The 21293-nt window shown below is 33.1% G+C and overlaps 1 protein-coding gene across 1 annotated transcript in view; it reads right to left on the reverse strand.

Moving 5' to 3' along the window:
- Nucleotides 1-311: 311 nt before the first annotated feature.
- The window catches only part of LOC149553099 (2-oxoadipate dioxygenase/decarboxylase, chloroplastic/amyloplastic-like), a 43854-nt gene continuing 22872 nt past the window's right edge, over nt 312-21293 (reverse strand). The window contains exons 2-7 of the mRNA XM_089788606.1: nt 4491-4640; nt 4134-4349; nt 3606-3727; nt 2329-2492; nt 1734-1888; nt 312-608 (exon numbers count right to left, since the gene is read on the reverse strand). Of these exons, the coding sequence (XP_089644732.1) occupies nt 510-608; nt 1734-1888; nt 2329-2492; nt 3606-3727; nt 4134-4349; nt 4491-4640 (906 nt within the window). The 3' untranslated portion in view covers nt 312-509. The remainder of the gene's footprint in view (nt 609-1733; nt 1889-2328; nt 2493-3605; nt 3728-4133; nt 4350-4490; nt 4641-21293) is intronic.

The raw sequence follows: 21293 nt of genomic DNA on the forward strand, positions 1-21293 counted from the left end.
CATATTGATATATCATATGAATTTTGAAATATCTTGAATTTTGATAAAGGGTTAACTATCATAGTCATACTATCCAATGATTTGTTTTTGTATATATTTCTTACATTTCTTTGCACACACACACACACACACACATATATAGATACACGCGTTTCCTCCCACATCCACATCCAAAAAAAAAAATTCCCCACATCCCGTATCCGCTTCTGGAATCCACAATTGAATCAGTAACTTGGGATAATATAGTAAGTCAAAAAAATCTCCTTTGTCAGTGAAAATTGAAATATAAAGTAGCACAACAAAACCAAATCTTCCACAAATCCTTTTATTATCAAGCACCACACACCAGTTATAGTGATATTTAGTTGCATTGCATAATTTTTAATTCTAGGATCCATTTATCAGTATGCTATAAAGATATGACAACAATATGGAGATAATAGTTATCAGAATCTGTCATAGTCAATGAATATATACACAAAACACACACCCTTTGAGACATATACACTTCAAGCAACTTTCTGGCATATCTGATCTGCAGATGTACTCTCAAATATCTTGTCAGCATTGCCAACTTCAAATCCATCCCGCCTATGGCACTCCAATATCTACAAAGTAAAACAAGAGATGATGATTTAAAAGACAAAAAGTGTACCGAACAAAACATTATTCATAACAAACAGCAAGTTGAGATTGCAAATATATTCAATATAAAAAAGTTTAACCTATTGCTTGATGAGCATGTTGTACACCCTATTCAGAAACAGAAGTTTCATTTTGTACACAATGGAGAGTTGACCCTCATTTTAATGGCTATGCCTATAACATTATTGGTAAAGCCCTATGTGAATTGATGTAAATTAGTCAAACTACTAAATTGCATTATGTATTCTCAAATTTCCATGCTATTGTCCACTTAGATAAACTTGATACAAAAAAGGTCCACAAATGGCAGTACAATAAATAATCAAAGTTCAATAATATCATCTTAACTGAGTCAGTCTTTGAGTTTGAATAATAAGCCATGGCAAAGGTATTTAAGGTAAAACAGGTGATGATGATTAATAAAATCAAAATGTCCCTAACATGATGCTCAGATGTTTCTATGAGATTTTAAAGAATGAATCTTGCCATTGAAAGAGGCCTGGGTCACCCTGTTGCTTTTTGCATGGTGAAATGTTTAAAATCTACTAGGTGGTTCTTTTAGCTCATGGTCACAAAAGACTGTGAATCAACAATTGACAACATCAACTTGAAATTATATTAATGACAACTGTAAAATCATAACTGTTCAAAAAGTTGAGGTTAATCCTATGCTGAAAATGAAAAGCCATTAATTTAATGGCATAATAAATCAATGCTTATCTATTTCATCCAAAGATCCAACAGAAAAATCTCTGGAGATATAGCTCTGCCCCCATAATATATCTGTAATGGATCCAATGTATTTAGATTTTTAATGATTAACATATAATTCACAAATTAGGTGAATATATGTAATATTCAAGCGATAGAAAATATTTGATCATGTAAAGCATCATCTTTGATCGTGTTAATATAAGATGATAGGTGGATCATGGTAAATGATCAAAAGAGCTAGACTATAAAGATAGAAATTTGCATAGATCATAAAAACAATAGCATAAAAACTTATTACAATTACAGCTATGTTGAAAGCTAGATAATTCCTATCAAAAGAAATTAAAAAGGTATTTTGTATGTCTCGTGGATACCTTCTCATCTGGTAAGTTCTCATATTCGGGGGATACCAGCCTCTCAGCAAATTCAATGTATGAAGCGGGTACAGATTCAGAGGTTCCATCAGAAAAATGAAAAACCATAGAATCAGCCACTGTTGAGCTTTGTAGCAATCGACCATCAGGGCTGACTGCTCATAAGAGTTCAATAAAGTTAGCAAATAGTAAAACCGCTTGAATTGAAGAGGGCAACTAATAGAGGATAGCTTTCTATTTCAATCAGAAGATTACAGTAAAGTGTAAACTATAATAAGTGTAAGCTTTTTTTTCTTTTTTCTTTATTGCCACAAGGTATCCCTTTGACCTAACCCAGCAGCCATTTGGGGTGAGCTAAGGGAAGACTGGTCCCTGGGGATGTACCAAGCAGCCTGCATACTAGGTGCATCAGGTGAACCCGGGCTTTGGAGTCAAGCCCGAAACCACTAGGGAGAAAACCCAAGGCCCAAGCCAACTCTGCTACCCATGCCGGCTAGTAAGTGTTGAATACATGGTAACCATTATAGAAAAGTGCATACCTATCTTTTCCTATATAGATCATGAAATTCGAAAGGCAGATTGAAGAATAACTCACCTTTCAAGATACCTCCTTCTGAATTGAGTTTAAACTTATTGGATTGGATAAGCTCATTGAGCTTTTCAATTTTTCTAACATCAGATTTCAACCTATGCACAGAAATCGTCAAATGGTTCAAGGCATACCCATTCACAAGAGTCCATGCTGCATATTCACTTTCCCTGCAAAATGCAGAAATTAAAAATTTATAGTATGCATACCATAAGAAAATCTAATTAAATATCCAAACAAGACTGTCATTCAATATGAAGTCTGATAAAAAATCAGAACTGGCAAACATATTTAGTATTTACTATGAGCAATTTAAGAATTGGAAGGATGTTTCCAAAGAAGTCACCAAAACCCACAGTGCAGAAATGAATCTAAAATGGCTATTTGCTTTTGATCATAGTCGAAAATAACACCAAGTTGGAAAAAAAATCATGTTTATATTTTTCTCCACCACATCACCAAGGCAGTGTTTTTTGACTAATATAGTTCGAAGTCCAGAATTTTGTATCAAATAAGTCATTTAATAATTTATAGACCACATTCTAAGATGCTTGAATTTTAACTTTATTACCATCTCTCCTGGTTAAAAGAAATTATTGTTGGTCATACATATTTAAAATTATTTGGAAAATCTCCTATCCGTTTTTAAGAAATTTACCAAAAATGGGCCACTGTAAATCTTGACTGATAGCATAAAAATAATGCATTAAAACAAAGTAATACCAATATAAATTTCATATCAATATAAATTAAAGCTCTTTTGAGGCAATTTGTAAATTTATGACAATGATTCTGAATTTATCATCCATTTCTGAACGATGAATACTGACACACATACACAAATAAATACATAAATACACACACACATTGGCATACATATATATACATATACATACATACATACATATATATAATGGTTGAGTTGAGGTCTTTTTATGCTCCCATTGGGACATCATTCTTGGAAGTTTGGATCTTGCTTCTATTGGAGATGGGGTCCCTTGTTGGTGGTCCCACCATTACTGGGCTTGGTTAATGCCCAGATTGTGGCCGAGGGTCCACTAGTACCCCCTTAATTGTATCCGAATACAATAAAACAATTATCTAGATCAACAATGTGAATGCTTTCAGTCACCTAACTCTCCACAAATTCTGAAATTAAAAATTAAGTTTTTGTCAAGCTAAAAAAGATAACATCCTGAATTTGCCAAGTGTTAATCAACTTAGAACATCTGAAATCCCTTAAAGCTATGAAGTCTGTCGCAGGGAAGTATCAGAAATGTTACCTCGCCAGCAGCTGATAATCAGAGAACAAAGGTGTTGGCCATGTCAAAGAACCCATAACACTTGCAAGGGCAGCATAGTTGTTCCCATGTGCAGAGAAATTTGTATATTTCTTTACTATTGCCTGGTCTCAAAAAAAAGACAAGTATAAAGATCCTGCCCTTAAGAATAAGATTATTATTGTAGAATAGAAAGCTATCAGATTTCTGACAGATTTCACTTTAAAAAAATTGATTTCACATTGGGTAATATTAAAATTCGGAGCATAACTCAAGTCAATTTCATTAATCCAAATAGATAAAGTTACTATAACAATGCTTAAAGGTCCCACAAGCATGCAGTTGTTTTCTTCAAGGTAGCCAGATTCAATTGAAGAACACCTAAAGAGGGCAATCAAACACCCAAAAGATACAAAAAAGAAGAGATTGGATGCTAAACCATGTAGATTTCATGTTTTAAAAAGAAATATATTATATAATCCATTGCAAAGATCGAAGTAAAAGAAGAAACAGAATCATCAAATCACAAACCTGAGCTTCAGGGCTCAATTTTTCAACAAGGAGCTCTGAGATAAAGATTCTTGGCAATGGTCCACAAACACCTTCCCCTTTGCAATCCAAAAGATTCTCAGGAGGAGAAAACCACAATGCTCTCAAATTCTTTTGAGGAAATCTTAACTCGTCACGTACAACATAGCCAAAATCAAGGAAAATTTGTGCCATTGCACTGATTCCACAACCATCAACCTTTGAGGACAAAAAGTAGAGTATAGTACAAATAGATTAAAAAAGGATTTAGTTCATCAATTCAAAAATCAAAATTTGATCATAAGAAAAATGCTATTCAATTTTTTATGTAAATTCACATTAAGTGACAATTATGCATACATTAAATGTTCGGAAGGCAAAATGATCGTAGCAAAGTTGACCACCATCAAATCTGTGGACAAGGTCCAGAATAGCGCTAGCTGTTGGATTCTTGTTGAGGTATATTTTCTCCATTGATTCCAATACCTTTCTGAAAAATGTTTCTGGAATCTGGTATGGCATTAATAAAGTTATTAATGTATATCAAAATATTCACTAACACCAAACAATAAAGTGTGACTTAATAGTTAATATATATCAAAATATACACTAACACTGAACAGTAAAGGGTGACATTATTAAGTTACACACCCTACGGGTCAGATCAATTGATTGCAAAAGAATTAATTTATGAAAACAAAAAAAGAATAGGTGCTGGAAAAATCTTAAACATAAAAGCTGATATGAATTCTACAAATGAGTTGCCTCGCCACTAATAGAAATCATATTTGAAATTCAAGAGATGTGAGACAAAAGCACATTGATAGTAAAAAGTTACACTCTATTATTATAAGTAAGCATCGCCACAACAGGACAACAGATATTTTACTCAAATTTTGTGCTATTCCTTAGGTGATTAAGATGTTGAAAAAAGGATTCTTAGAACCATCTTTATCAAAATATCCACCTTCAAATTATTCAAGAAATTGACTGAGCTATATAGTTTAATAAGCTTCACACTTCGAACCATAATAAGACAATCAGGATGGAACAGCCACCATCAATGTATATGCAAGGATTCTTGTAGGAGGTAACAACACAGACTTTATTAAGATCAAGTTGCAGTTATTATTACGTGGAGTTTTGAAATCTTTCAAATCATTGTAAGGAGGTTCTTCCCATGCTATTCCCACAAAGGAGCAACTTGCAGTGACCACATTGCTCGGCCTACAGCACTGTCCCCAAGTGAGTTATCACATCATTTTTTTTATCAAAGTCAAAGAATTTCTTTTAGCTGACAGATAAGCGATTTTTGGATATTTACGATTCATAGCAAGGCTGAGGATGCTCTTGCATAGGGATTAGAAACTTTATTTAGGCTTTCTGCTCCTTTCAATATACTCATTGATACATAAATGAGACCTTAAAAAGGACAGAGTAGTGCATGGCGCTTAGGCAGGATATGAAAAGGATTTTCCCTATAAATGACACCTGCTTAGAAAGAAACCTTGTATGCAGGAATTACTTCCCTAAATACTCAAAAGTTCATGCTGTGAAGGTTTATGTCAGACAGCAGATGAATGGGTAATGAATGGAGGGAATAGTCTCAAAAAAATATGATCTTACTTTCTCCCTGATAAATTGTATAGGGTTGTGCCACAAACATAGTTGTTGCAATTAGATTGGGCACTGAATATAGTAGGTTAAGTGCAATGACATGACCTATAAGCATGAACCAGAGATACCAAATTATACCAAACAATGTGATTTTTTTAGGCTTGCAATGTTCAATAAGTCTAAAAGAATGCCCAACCAACCCCCACCCCGCAACCCCCTAACCAAAAAAAAAACTCTAAAGTGGGTAAAATATGCTAAATATGCCCTAAAATGAAGTTTTCCCCACTAACTGAGATTTTCACTTTTAGCAAGCACTATAAAAATCCCCTTTTTCAGATATAAAACTTTAGTCTTAAGCACACAAGAAAAGAATTTTATTTTTTAATTTAAATACAGACTAACTGCAGTTTGAACTAAACCGAGCCACAGATTTGACCTAAAATTCCCATCTATTTGAAAACCCTGAAAAAGAGATAAGATTACAAAAAACTCAAACATTATAATAATAATTAGCAGCTGGTTCATGCATGGAAAATCAATGGTTGAATGATTCTATTTGAAGTTCGAGAGAGGATAGGGACAATCTGTACATGAGCAGAAAATGAAAAACAAAACAACGTCTAACAGAGGTGATGGAAGAATTGTAATTGGTGGCAAAGGATTTCATGGGCAAGTGTCACCAACATCAGTGTGAAAGGACCAAAGCCGATGTATACAAGATCATCTTGTTAATGATATAAGAAAAAGGGATAGCAATGATTAAGAAGATGCAGATGTTTCCAGCAGTTAAGAAGAATTTAGATACAATGAGAGGAGAGTGTAGTGTGTTGTATAAAAACGGTCAATATGTACACTAAAATTGGAAGCCTTCGAGGCCTATGTATGTTGAATAAAATAGGTGAAGAAAGCCACAGAAAGAGTTAAAAGGAAGAAGTGTGTTGCACGAAAATTACCTATAAAAGGAGACTTGCAAAGGATAACCGAGCATAGAAGACTAGATTAAGACAGCAAGAATTTGCTGTATCATGCAGACATATATATAAGATGTGTGCCTTTGAAAGATATATTAGAAAAGTCCAATGCCAATTAAAAGGAAGTCAACAAAAGGCTGAGTTTGGGGGTATTTAAACAAAGAAATGATTGAAGAGTCAAAGTATTCATCATGCATTCAGACATGGTCGAATTCATATGATAGGCAATTTGTGAATTTAGAAGATTAGTGGACAAGCAACAAAGATGTAATTGTGATCTTTTTAAGTCACAAACCTCAGCGATATATATTGGCAGCTAGTAATGTTCAAGTCTTGGCTTGCAGCGACAAATATACAAGCATCAGATATACATACAACAGTCTTCCTAAGACATAATAGGTATCGAACAGGCTGGATAGAATATAAAATAGAACTCTAAAGCTAAGTCACAAGGTTCGAGTTTGTGTTCGTATTCGACAATCATCAAATTCGGATGAAGTTCGGGAAGGACAAAAAATTCGAAAAAATTCGTAATTAAATTCACTATATATGAATTAAATTTTTTACGAAAATATAACATAGAAAAATAAATAATTCATTTTTCTTTTACCAATTCATATATATATATAATAAAAACATTATATAGAGAATAGTATTAAAATTATGTAAATTATATATATTAAGTATCTATATGTAATCTTATTTCAATATTTATTTTACTAATATATTATATCAACTATATATAATAATAAAAATAATATTAACACATTATTTTAAAACTACTATATATAAAAATAAATAAAGGTAATATTAACTTATAAAATAGTATTATCAAAGTATAAAACACAATATGAATATATAATACAAACAACATTAGAAATTTTGAAAACAAAAATACCCAACACTAAAAATATTTTCATCAAAAAGGAAAAGCCTAGTTCGAAACCCGATGCCCCGCATTCCTCCATTTTCTTCAACAGCCACGACATTCTACAAATCATGGCCACAATATTTTAAAAATCCTTTGTTGGATGGAATCTCATTCACAAATTTACTGCCTGCACATCCGTGGGTAGTTTCTCCCTCCCATCTGAGACAATAAAATGCAAATAACGACCGACAATAAATGCGGATAAAACCTGTTGGTGTCAGAAAAGAAAATGAAGACGTGGAAAACCCTAAAAAATATTTTTTCAAAGATGATGTTGAATATGCAGACGAATTTTGGGCAGATTTTAACGATTTTTTTATGATGTTTTAAAGTTCGCTGAATTTCGAACCTCATGGCTAAAATTCGGCGAACCTTGTGACACAGCTCTAAAGTATGCAGTGATACATAACAAAGTATCTATCGGGCATACACAAGGAACGGCAAGACAAGCAAAGGACCTGATGGAACTCGAAAATTTTGGCAAATTTTAGAGTCCTAAGCACCATGGCATAGAGAAAATCTTCAGATCTTACCCACTACTTATATTCAAAAAATATGCTTCATAACACTTAAACGTCGTGATCAGAAGAATATGGAAAAGGGAGTTTCATATAAGCACACATTTCGCATTTCAACACTATTCAAAGTGCCTAAATATCAGACATATTGACAAACACACAGTAGTGAAGATCTCTGCCACAGTCTGTTCTGATGCTTGAGATATGATAAAGATTGGCAAACTCCAACTAGTTACTGGAAATCTTAATGATGTGTATGAACTGTTCTATGAGGTTTTCGTAATCCTTCAACATATCTTTGGTCCAATACATTGAGAGATGCCTGCTTGCTAAGTGTCTGGAAATGTTGCCAAATGACTTCAAGAGTTGATCCATAGAGGAAGAAGACACCAACAACATAGAAAACAACACAGGAAAGGCAAAGGTGAATGTCCAGTGGTGAATTTGTAATGAATTGGTAAGAATCGATGAAAGAAAACTACAAAATTTAGCAAGAGTGGTCAATAAAGTGCTTAGTTGTCAATCTGGCAATCCAGATTTATCCTCCAGGAAGAGCCTTTGATGCAAAATGGAGTGTAAAATCTCCATCATTGTGAATAGATGGCACAATTAATTAAACATTGCGTCTATCAGCTTCTACACTCCCAGGAATGAAAATATCACTCTATATGGCAACATGCAATAAAACAGAAGGGACGGTTTTGAAGAAATTATTATTATTGCCGTTAATGAAATAAGATGATTTTATGAAAATCACGATGGTTGCTAAGTGCGTCTACAACAAAAACTACCTCCGATCTTTTGCATGATTGATTAGTTTTAATTATCATAATAGCATTAGGCAGTTGCAATTAGGTGAAATGAAGAGGTGCGTTTATTCATTTCACATCCCTTCACTTATTTATAAATATGAGATGTAAAACTAAGAGGGGACAATTCAGATATTTCTCTTACAAATTTTCACATACCATATAAGCACTCTTGATATATATATTATTCTTTCATTTGGTAAAGAAATGGAAGGTTGAACTAAGCCCATGGATATTGGATCATTGGATGAAATTTTTTGCTATTCTAGACTAATTTGTTGTGGATGGATATTCCGTAAGGAGTGTCTCTATTGCAAATTTTATTTCCTGCATCATTTGTAAGCATAATTATTTATTTTAGATTTTAGAGTTGAAAATGTTATAAAGTTTCGTCCTTTATAAAAAAAAATTTGAAATTCTATAAATGATTTATATGATAGATAAGTGGATAGGGTTAATTATCGCATTTTAAAATCAAACATCATAGATATAGTGAAATATTTAATTATTTCTATATCTGTGTCTGGTTTGTCTCCAAACCACAGGAGTTAAAATACATTCTAGATTATTTTAAATTTGAGGCCATATCTATTTGCCCTTCAATTCTAGCACTGGTCTTTACATTATTCATGATTAAAAATCCATACGCTGGCAATTAATTCATATCTTGCCTTTGAAGAATTAATATATTCATTTGTTGAATTAATCCATACTTATTCTTATTTTTAAAAATTCATATATTCATTTATTATTCTCAGTTCATAATTTGCAAGTTTAAAAGTTTTCTATAATTCTTGCCATTTGGGAAGCTTTACTGCATTCGCATTCTAACCAATCTGCTATAAGTATCTTGGACTTTAGTGACTTATTCAAGATTAAGTGCACCCGCCTTGGCCTTGCAAAGCCAGAAGCACAGGGAACTTAGATTACATCGTTCAGCTCTGTCAAGTTGGCCATAACTGATTGGATATCCCAGTATCGAGTTGGCAAGACTCGTAGGACTTTGCAGTTTTGGGAACCAACAGATTGGCAACTCTACTACGGACAGTTGCAAAACAAACCTAAGAGTTTCTGATTTTAGACCAAATAGAGTTAAAGTTTATTTGATTTGTTAAAACATTTCGATATATTTGAAATCTTCATAAGTGTTTACATTTATTAAAATGCATTTCATTTCAAGCTTTATGAATTTGTTTCATAAATTCTAATTTGTTATGAGAAGATTTGATCTTGTAGAAGCATTGTATTATCTTTTCTTCAAGCCTTTGCTACAGGTTTGATCTTCGATGATGTGTACTTTACTGGTGGGAAGAACTTAGATTCTTGAAGACAAGCTATTTTCTCTATTTGGTGGTGGCAACTCTATTGTGTTTTGATTAGTACTTCAACAAAAGAAGTGTCTAGATCATTAGTGACTCTACTGAGGGAAGTGACTCAAAGAGATGTACTTTTCTTATTCTTGAAAGAGCAAACATCGTTATTGCAAAATGTTCCAACCAAAGAAAAGGAAACAATATCTTCCAAGTAAAGATAGATTGTTGGACCTGGGAAGATTCAAATATGATCCTAATGGCTTATATTTAAGACTCACTTATTGCACCCATATTCCATGCAGATAGCAGTGAATGTGTTCTCAATCATTTGAATGCTTTCTACAGATTCTTACAAGCATACAAAGTGGATTTGGAAAGTCATGCAATAAGGCTTTTTGTCAGAACCTTGAAGGATTTTGCAATGGAGGCATTTGACTTATTGCCTACACAAAATATTTCATCATGGAGGGAGTTGAAGTAATGGTTCCTTGCTGTATTCTATGATCAAGAAGAAGAAAATATATATATGAAGATCAAAGTCACAGCATGGAAGAATGTCCTAACGTGTCTCCACTTGATGCCTTTCTCAATTTGGATAGAGTTGAAGGGGAGTCTTCAGCACATTTGTTTCTGAGGATGACAAGCATTTATTGTGAAATACCACCAACCATCATGCCTCCACGCAAGGGAATCATAAGAAAATTTATGTAAGTTAGGAGTCTCACCAAATGATCCTGACTTGACGTTTCTTTTTCAGATAATGGAAGGCGGTGACAATGAGGAAGAATGCACTGAAGTAACGCAAGAACATTATGATATTTCAGATTCAAATATAGAAGAAATTTTGGATCCAATTGAAGAAGAATCCAATCATGATTAGACTGGTAAGAAATTAGACTGTGAGGAAATGACGAAGAGTATTCTCTCAGTGTGGATGAGATTTCAGCCTTATTAGACATGGAATATCAAAAGCATAAGAGTGGTCAAAAAAAATTCAATACACAGAAAAGCAACAAAAGTGTCTGTTGAAACATTCAATGAGCAAGAAAATTCGTTCATTTTGTCAAATCCATATTACTTTCATGAGGAGGAAAACAATGAACCAAAAGGGGCATACATTTCTCAGAAGGATGACATGTTTTTTGAAGATGTGCATTGTGGTTTAAGTATAGTAAGAGATCTATTTGGATACAAATTCAAAGAATTTTTTGATCCTATATATGGTGAACTAGCAAAAGGAAATGAAGAATATAGCTCTTATATATTCCTTGAGGACAATGCGAACATACATGAAGAAGAAAATGCACCCAAGAAAGACTTCAAATCCATTTCAGATCTTTTATGCAATGAAACAATAGAGAACCATGGCAAAGTGTCTTGTGAAGATGAAGTGGAACAGCATGTGGCATATGAACAGGAGGAAATTTTAGATGAGGGATCTTATGGAGATATGCCCGAGCATTCCATATCTTTGAGTCTGTTGTGTTAATTTCTAGGATTGTTTCTACAAATGTAGAATCATGGTCATTGTTATTGATGATCTCCAAATGCAGATTTGAGGACTCCAAAATATGAGAGGAGACATGTATCATGAAGAGAAGAGACATGTCTCTATAGTTAATCATCATTAGTTAGTATATTAATAATATAAATAATTATATGTATAATATATATATTATTATATATATAATATAATATATGTAATATATATTATACATATAATATATATAATAATATATATATAAGAATATTTATCTAAAGATGATTTATCATCAATAATGAATCTCATGATCATATCAATCTTACTAAAATACAAACTTTACACTCCCTCTTAGTTAGGGAGGATTGAAATAGAACATATTATGCTCTCGAGTATATGAAGAGATATTATCTCAGTATGATATTCCTAGAATGGCATATTTAAGGATATCAAAATAAATCCATCAACACACACATATATTAACATATATTATATATGGAATTTGCTTCGATTCACAATGAGGCTAAATTTCTCAACACTCCCTCTTTAGCAAAGAGAGAATTTAAGCACATGATTAAATACCACCTTAAGTGTGGTCTATAATAGATTTAGTTATGGTGTCCAACAAGATCCGGCCCAAAGAACCATAACAAATTAATTTCATGGTGTTCGGCAAAATCCGACCCAAAGAACCATGATGAGTTGGTTATCAAGGTGTCCAACAAAATCTGGCCCAAGGAACCATGATAACACTTGCTCCTAGACATCCAACACATTTTGGTGCTATAGATTAATATAACATATCTAGGAGATAGGTCAAACTATTGATAAGATCATCACCTTACAATAGTTACCTTTTGTATGAAACGTTCGTTATCATAACTTCCGACATTCTGGAAGAACAACTTAATGTAGTCTGTTATGATAACAGGTCCAACTATTGATAAGATCATCACCTTTCAATAGGTCCCCTCTAAATATATACATCAATGAAAAATCGTCACCTTTCATGACATAATCACAACAGCATCATGTAGTAACTCACATGATATCCACCATGAACCAAGTCATAGGATGGACCCACAATAACTGTTACTACAGGGTGGAACCATGGTTTTCACCCCAAACTTCTCTCTCATAGAGGAGAGTACATTACTAAGAATTTCACTTAAAACTTCTCCTCATAGAAAGATATCATCCACAAAAGATTTCATCTCAAAATTTCTCCTTCTAAACAATGATACTGAGAAGTCAAGTCCTGTAGTTACTTTGTCTGAGACTCTCTTCACCCAAGGATGCCTCTTGGACTCTCTGAATCTGATATTAATCTTTCAACCTTCAATGATAAGTGGTTATTTCCTTATGATGTATATAGGGGTAGGCCCATCAAAATCATGTAGTCACATATGTATTTTTAGAATCCCTTTAAGTATCAATTTTTTGAGCTCCTTGTCTAAGGTTGCTTCTAATGAAGTATCAAACTCCCTCTTGATATGAAAAGATATTCATAATCTCAATCATCAAGTGTATTCGCTTCATGAGCCTCACTTTATCCAGCTAGATCATCAGATGACTAATGAATTATAGATCACAACTTCTTAGAAGCTACTGTCATAAGATTGAGTTTTGCACAATATGCCCAATTTACCATTCTTTTCCTACAAAATCATCTTCAGATACAAAGGAAAAGATCAAGGAAAATAACTCATACAGTATGTATAAAATTACAAATAAGAGAGAGACTATAGTGAGTAGATAGATGTAAACAATAAGAATACTTATCTAGACATGAGGGTCCATAGATATTTGAGAATGGAACATCTCCTATCTAAAGATGGCTCAAGTGGGAATGGAACATTGGTTATTATTCCCCCCACAATGTAAAATTCCCACTCATTTCATTTTATAGAGTTTTCAATTACTATCAAGTCCAATGCATGAATGATGTCAACGTCTATATTTGAATTGATCACGAGATGCCTCAATTTCCCAATCAACCCTAAGCATATGTAGCTCTAAATTATTTTCTCTCAATAATACATAATGCATTCAATTAGCCTATTCCAAATCCCATTGTCTTGTACATTCTAGTATCTACTTCCTTCCATGTGTAATATGATGATGACTTCTTGGTTATGTTCCAAATGCTTATCAACTGGGGATTCTTCATCTACTACGAAGTCTTCATAGTTTATAGGGGTTCTTCAAGTATTTGAGCTTCTTCTTTGTGGGTTGAGGCCTTCCGAAAGTTCATTTCTCTCTCTTCCCTTATAAAAGCATATATTATAAATTTATATCATTTCAAAGAGGATAACTCCTTTTAAGTAACATTTCTCCTCCTTCCAACTTTATTGTGTGATGATCAACATATATCGTCTTGTACTATTCCTTACATTAGACATGAATTCGTTATAATTCATGCTTGTCAATCTTCCATCTGCAATGTATACATAGCTGATCTTGAGTCAAGGAAATTGTAAGGAGCTAATTCCATGTTTTCCTCCTCAAATCTTGAGGGCCCAAATTGCTTTGGCTTGTTGGAGTACTCCTCCTTTCTATGGTGCAATAAGCCATCCATAGAATTTTCCCTCCTTAGGGATTGTCCCTTATAATCAAAATTTACAATCACCTCGCAAAATATTCCAACAAAACAAGGGATTCAAGTGTAAAATTTCTTAAAGGGCTTGCCAAGTATATTTGATGTCTTCTAGATCCTGCCAACTAATTTCTTTACCATCTTATATTATTGGTGCACACAATCCTCAATATCCGTACTTGGATAGAAAGATATGTTGTACGGTGTCGTATATCAGCTATTAGTTTAACTTAGTCAAGGGGATACAATTCTGAGCTGTGACATCCTTTTATTAATAGTGAAATTTCTAAACTAGAAAACTTGCATGTCTGAAAATGCACTACCGACTTTTTCAAGTGCTACTATATTTCCAAATTTTAGTCATTTTGCCTCTAAACTTCTTATTCGTCGTTCATTCCATAGTTTAAGTATTTTATATTTATTTTGAATCAATCGTTGCTGAGATTATAGTAATTAAAATATCTGAACTTCATCCACAATGTTTACCCTGCCGTAAATGCTTCTATTATGGTCATCACATATTAATCTTGAACTTTTGTTGTAACTGTCCGTGGTGGCTCCTTTTGCAAACACACTCGACATGTTTCTACAGGCTCACTATCTTTGTTCTGTTCTAATATCTAATATTTTCTAGCGTAGGAGACACCTCACCGACGACCCCAAGGAACGAAATGTCGTATATCATCTATGACTGGGATCGCAATTCTCCTATCACTACTATATCTCTGCCAGCGAGTAAGACTGGATAAGCACCGACAAGTATGTAGGAAGTTAATGTGGCATTTGTATGGCATATGTTGAATCTTCCAAACATTTGGAGGCTTATATATGCTTCATTTCACCACTAACCCTTATCAAATTGAATTTATTTTAATTGCTGACTTCATATGCTCTCGATATGACATAGGTTATTTGTTCTTTGCTTCCTCGTTGTGGCATTCATGTCTCTCATTCGAGACTCAAGGTAATGTTTCACTTACAACCCTATTATCGATTTCCTCTTCTATGTTTGAATTCTTGAGTCACGTCCTATATGTAATTAAACTCTTGGTGGCACTGCATATCTCATTGCTAATTTTCTTGTTTCTTCGATTTTGTTACTTTGAACATCGCAGGCTCTAATTTTGTTTGATTCTTTGTTGACCTTATAGTAAATGATGTCATAAATGATGTCACGTTGATTTGTTGAGATTTCTATTTATTCTTCTCTTATGGTGTGCGATGATTCTTCAAGCGACTCCATCGTCACGAAGCTAGGCTCCAAGTTCCTTAAGAGTAATGACACCCAACTTTGTAAAAGTTCCTTACGATATATAATCTCTGACATACGTTATTTGCTAATGGACAGTCCTTATCATTGTGTTCATGTGACGCTGAAGAAATCTAAATTAAAGGTAATCCCAACTCATTAGTTTTCTTGTGTTCTACTTGATATTACTGCCGCAAGTCTCTATAGTTTCATATCATGGAGTTTGCATGAGTCAAAACTTTATGTAAATGCATACATATGTATCACACCATTAGTATTTCCTTGACTGAGCGAATCAGATCTCCAATATACTGATTTCTGTATGCTACCTTAGTTATTTCTGTGATTCCTTTATGTTGCAGTGTACTTTCCCATTGGCTGAGTATATTCATGTATCAATATTTGTGTGAATAAATCATATAGGCTGGAGATGATTTGCCTTGTACTGTTCGCTGTTGAGTTTTTGTTTCCCAACTTTTCGAAAACCAATTTTTGAAAGGCGGACAAGATGGATTAATTTTCTTTTTCTGCAGTGGGAAAAATGAATTTAGACTCCTTGTATTTGCATGAAGTAGTGGACTTTAACCGATGATCATCCTTTCCCTCAAAGGTTATTAATATATATAAAACACCTTCCACCATTGTTTATTGTATTGCCCAAGTGTTGGGTGACGAGCTCCAGTTTGAATAGACATGATATTATTGTTTGCCTATAGACGGATACCTATTTTTGTAATCTTGCTTCTCTCTCGGCATTAGACCACGACAATCGTGTCTCTTTACTCATTTTGTCATATAATGTGTTGCTTCTTTATTTTCGTGCACTTGCAGTTTGGCTCTGATACCATGTTAATTTCTAGGATCGTTTCTGCAAATGTAGAATCATGGCCATTGTTATTGATGATCTCCAAATGCAGATTTGAGGACTCCTAAATATGAGAGGAGACATGTCTCTATAGCTAATCATCATTAGTTAGTATATTAATTATATAAATAACTATATGTATAATATATATATTATTATATATATAATATAATATATTTAATATATATATTATATATTTAAGAATATTTATCTAAAGATGATTTATCATCAATAATGAATCTCGTGATCATATAAATCTGACTGAACTACAAACTTAACACATTGTTTGAAGACTAAATATGTCAGCATCATAATAAAAATATTGTGCCTACTAATGATAATGTTGAAGTCAATAAGATTCGCAGTATCCATTTACAAGGCGAGATATTTTCTAGTTCATCCTATGAGCCAGAATTATATCAGATATATAAGGATAATATGAAATCAGACAAGCACGATGAGGAGAGTGTGTTGAATTTAAAACATAGTTCTGAATATTTTCCAAGTTTCATATCTGATCAGATTCTTGATAAAAGAAAAGTTGCATTCCTTGAAGATGAGTCCTTTTCAAAATCTTTTTATGGGAAGAATCAACATTTGGAATGTGACTATAATGTACTTGATGATTTCTCGATAGCTAAACATGAGGCAAATACCAAAATCTGCACTGATGAAATAGCAGCAATAAGTATTGCTCATAAGTGTGATGCATTTGACACAGGTATGAAGTATGAGCAGCATACCAAGGTAAGTATCCCTAAAAACTCTATGCTAATATTTGTTAAGGATATGCTTAGGGAAATGTTTTTAAAGCTTCATTATAATTCTTTTGAAGATTTTTCTTCCATGAATACTAATCAAATGAGTAAAGCAAGAGGTCAGATGTTTGGATTAAATGACAATGAAATTTATTTCTTTTCTAATGATCTTGTTAATAAGGTAAAGGTAATTCTAAACAAGTGATAAAAAAAAAAGCACATGCCATGTGATGATTGTTTTTTATTTGCTAACATATCAGATCTTACTAAGAAACAATATGATATCATATTCAGAAGATCCAAAGTGTTACATGATCAGAACTCGGTATTTGATAGAGGAAAGAAGAATTGTTCTCTTTTGGGGGACCTGGGGCCACCCAAATTCACCGTGCACCATGCTAAGCATGGGTGCTCGGTCTGCTCTTCCAGATAAAACTGAGATCTCGCTATGCTCATAGGGAGCATATGTCCCCAGAAAGAGCCACTGATGGAACTCTAAAACTTTGGCAAATTTTAGAGTCCTAAGCACCATGACAAAGAGAGAATCTTCAGATCTTACCCACTACTTATATTCAAACAATATGCTTCATAACACTTAAAGGTCATGATCAGAATAATATGGAAAAGGGAGTTTCATATAGCACACATTTCTCATTTCAACACTATTCAAAGTGTCTAAATATCAGACATACATACAGTAGTGAAGAACTTTGCCACAGTCAGTTCTGATGCTTGAGATATGATAAAGATTGGCAAACTCCAGCTAATCACTGGAAATCTTAATGACGTGTATGAGTTGTTCTCTGAGCCTTTCGTAATCCTTCAACATAACGTTGGTCCAATACATTAAGAGGTGCTTGCCTGCTAAGTGTCTGGAAATGTTGCCAAATGACTTCGAGAGTTAACCCATAGAGGAAGAAGACACCAACAACATAGAAAACAACATGGGAAAGGTAAAGATGGATGTCCAGTGGTGAATTTGTAACGAATTGGTATGAATCGATAAAAGAAAACTACAAAATTTAGCGAGAGTGGTCAATAAAGTGCTCAATTGTTGGTCTGGCAATCACAAGTTTATCCTTCAGGCAGAGCCTTTGATGCAAAATGGAGTGTAAAATCTCCATCATCGTGAATAGATGGCACAATTAATTAAACATTGCGTCTATCAGCTTCTACACTCCCGGCAATGAAAATATCACTCTATATGGCAACATGCAATAAAACATAAGGGACAGTTGTGAAGAAATTATTATTATTGTCATTAATTGAAATTAGATGACTCTATGAAAGTCATGACGATTCCTGAGTGCGTCTATGACAAAAACTACCTCTGATCTATTGCATGATTGATTAGTTTTAATTATCATAATAGCATCGGGTAGTTGCAATTAGGTGAAACGAAGAGGTGCATTTATTCATTTCACATCCCTTGACTTATTTATAAATATGAGATGTAAAACTAAGAGGGGACAATTCAAATATTTCTCCTACAAATTTTTAACTACCATATAAGCACTCTTGATATATATTCTTTCATTTGGTAAAGAAATGGAAAGTTGAACTAAGCCTGTGGATATTGGATCACTGGATGAATTTTTTTGCTATTCTGGAATAATTTGCTATGAATGGATCATCCATAAGAAGTGTCTCTATTGCAAATTTTATTTCCGGCATCATTTATAAGCATAATTATTTATTTTAAATTTTAGAGTTGAAAATGCTATAAAGTTTCGTTCTTTATAATTATTTTTTTAAAATTCTATAAATAATTTATATGATAGATAAGTGGACAAGGTCAATTATCGCATTTTAAAATTGAACATAGATATAGGGAAATATTTAATTGTTCCTATATCTATATCTGGTTCGTCTCCAAACCATAGGAGTTAAAATATGTTATAGATTATTTTAAATTTGCGTCCATATATTTGATCCAAAGTAACAAGAATCGGAATCGGATCGAAATCGGCAAGGCCGAATCAAATCGTGAATCGGCCATGAATCGGAATCGAATCGGCCATGAATCGGAAAATTTAAAAAACCCTTGAAATTTAGTGAGTAACTTATTTCATAAACCCTTTATCGCTGATTCGATTCACCGATTCACAAAAAATCGTTTGGCTTGAATCGAATCGCTGAATCGCGTGAATCGCATGAATCGCCGTAATTCTTGGAACTATGATTTGATCTATCACATCTTGATTACTAAATTGTTTATAGTTAAGGTGCATAGAACTTTATAAAGTTGTACATAATAAGTTATAATAATGACTCTATTTTCCCTTCAATTCTAGCACAGGTCTTTATATTATTCATGATTCAAAATCCATATGCCGGCAATTAATTCATATCTTTCCTTTGAAGAATTAATAAATTCATTTGTTGCATTAATCCATGCTTATTCTTATTTTGAAAACATTAATATATTCATTTATTATTCTCAGTTCATAATTTGCAAGTTTAAAAGTTTTCTATAATTCTTGTCTTTTGGGAAACTTTCATTGCATTCGCATTCTAACCAATCTGCTATAAGTATCTTGGACTTAAGTGATTTATTCAAGATCAGGTGCACCTGCCTTGGCCTTGCAGAGCCAAAAGCGCAAGGAACTTGGATTACATCGTTCAGTTCCGTCAAGTTGGCCATAACCGGTTGGATATCCCAGCATCGAGTTGGCAAGACTCGTAAGGTTCCACTCTACGGTTTTGGGAACCAACAAGACCGACAAATTCCATCATAAATATCACACAAATATGATATATATATCAAATACATAAAAATGACTTATAATATATGCAATGAAAGAAGTCAGCGGTGGAATTAAAAACAAAAGAAACAACGGCATTCAGCATTATGTAAACAGCAATGAATGGAAGTTAAAGATAGGGTAATTATAATGTTGAAGAGTATCTAAGACTATGATATCTAAGGCATTGTGCTACCATTTAAAAGGAATTAAAAACAATAATAGATGAAACAAGCATACAAAGTCCAACATGGATGGACACACATATCGTTGGGAGTAACCAGTTATTAATAGCTTACAATGCTTAATAAACTTTGACAATGATTCAAAAGATAGTAACACGTCATTAGCCATCTCATATCGTGATGATAACCTTTGGAGCTATATCATAATGATTATAGTATTTTCTGAATGCTATCTAATATTGAGACAAGGTTGACGGGATTATTTGCTTTCGAAAGCTCATCATATAGAAAGGTGTGATTAATTAACAGGGAGATTTGACTTTGTGAAAAGTTTGAATGGATATAATTAAGCATTAAGAAATAACAAAGGTCATGCCTTTTGATTGAGACATCTTTCTACACAAATGATACAAATATATAAATAATAAATCTATTATTTTAAAATAAGTCAGTAGTTGAAGTAATAAGAGAATAGTTAAAGAAATATATATTCAGATTTTTTGTCTGGTATTTATATAAAAGAAGAGTGAAGAGTAAAAAGGAAATATATAATCAGATTGAATACTGATTTTCATTTTTATTTTTATATATGAGTATCTTGTGTGATTAAAGAAAATTTTATATCTAGAGGCTGACTTCAGGAAGAAAAGAAATAAGAGAGAAGGGTGTATATGCTGCAATCAAATATTTTATACAGAGATATGAAGTGAGAATTGTGCAATAAAGATATCCATTATTAGTTGAGTAAGCAACATTGACAAGGTGGAAAAACAATTTGTGTATAGTGGGCCGGTGCTCGCGAAGACAGCAGTGGGGTTTTGGAATAATGTTTATTTATTCAGTGGTAGGAATGCATTTAATGCATACACCAAAACTTTCTACTTACCTCATGAAGCTTCTTTCTTTGAGCAATATGTAAATTTAAAAATATATAGAAATCTCTAGAATGTTTCCTTTCTTGAAGCTTCTCAAGAAGTCTCTAGAAATATGTATAAGCTCTATAAATACGGCATTCCTCTCAGCTGTAAATGCATGAAGAAAAATTATAGTGCTTTAATAATACAATGTGCATATTTGATATGTTCAATCTTGTTTTGCTGCTATGTTTTTCTAGCTCTATTTTTACT

Source organism: Cupressus sempervirens, chromosome 6, assembly GCF_028749045.1.
Source record: "Cupressus sempervirens isolate cs-2001-9-10 chromosome 6, ASM2874904v1, whole genome shotgun sequence".
In the NCBI taxonomy this organism is placed as follows: domain Eukaryota; kingdom Viridiplantae; phylum Streptophyta; class Pinopsida; order Cupressales; family Cupressaceae; genus Cupressus; species Cupressus sempervirens.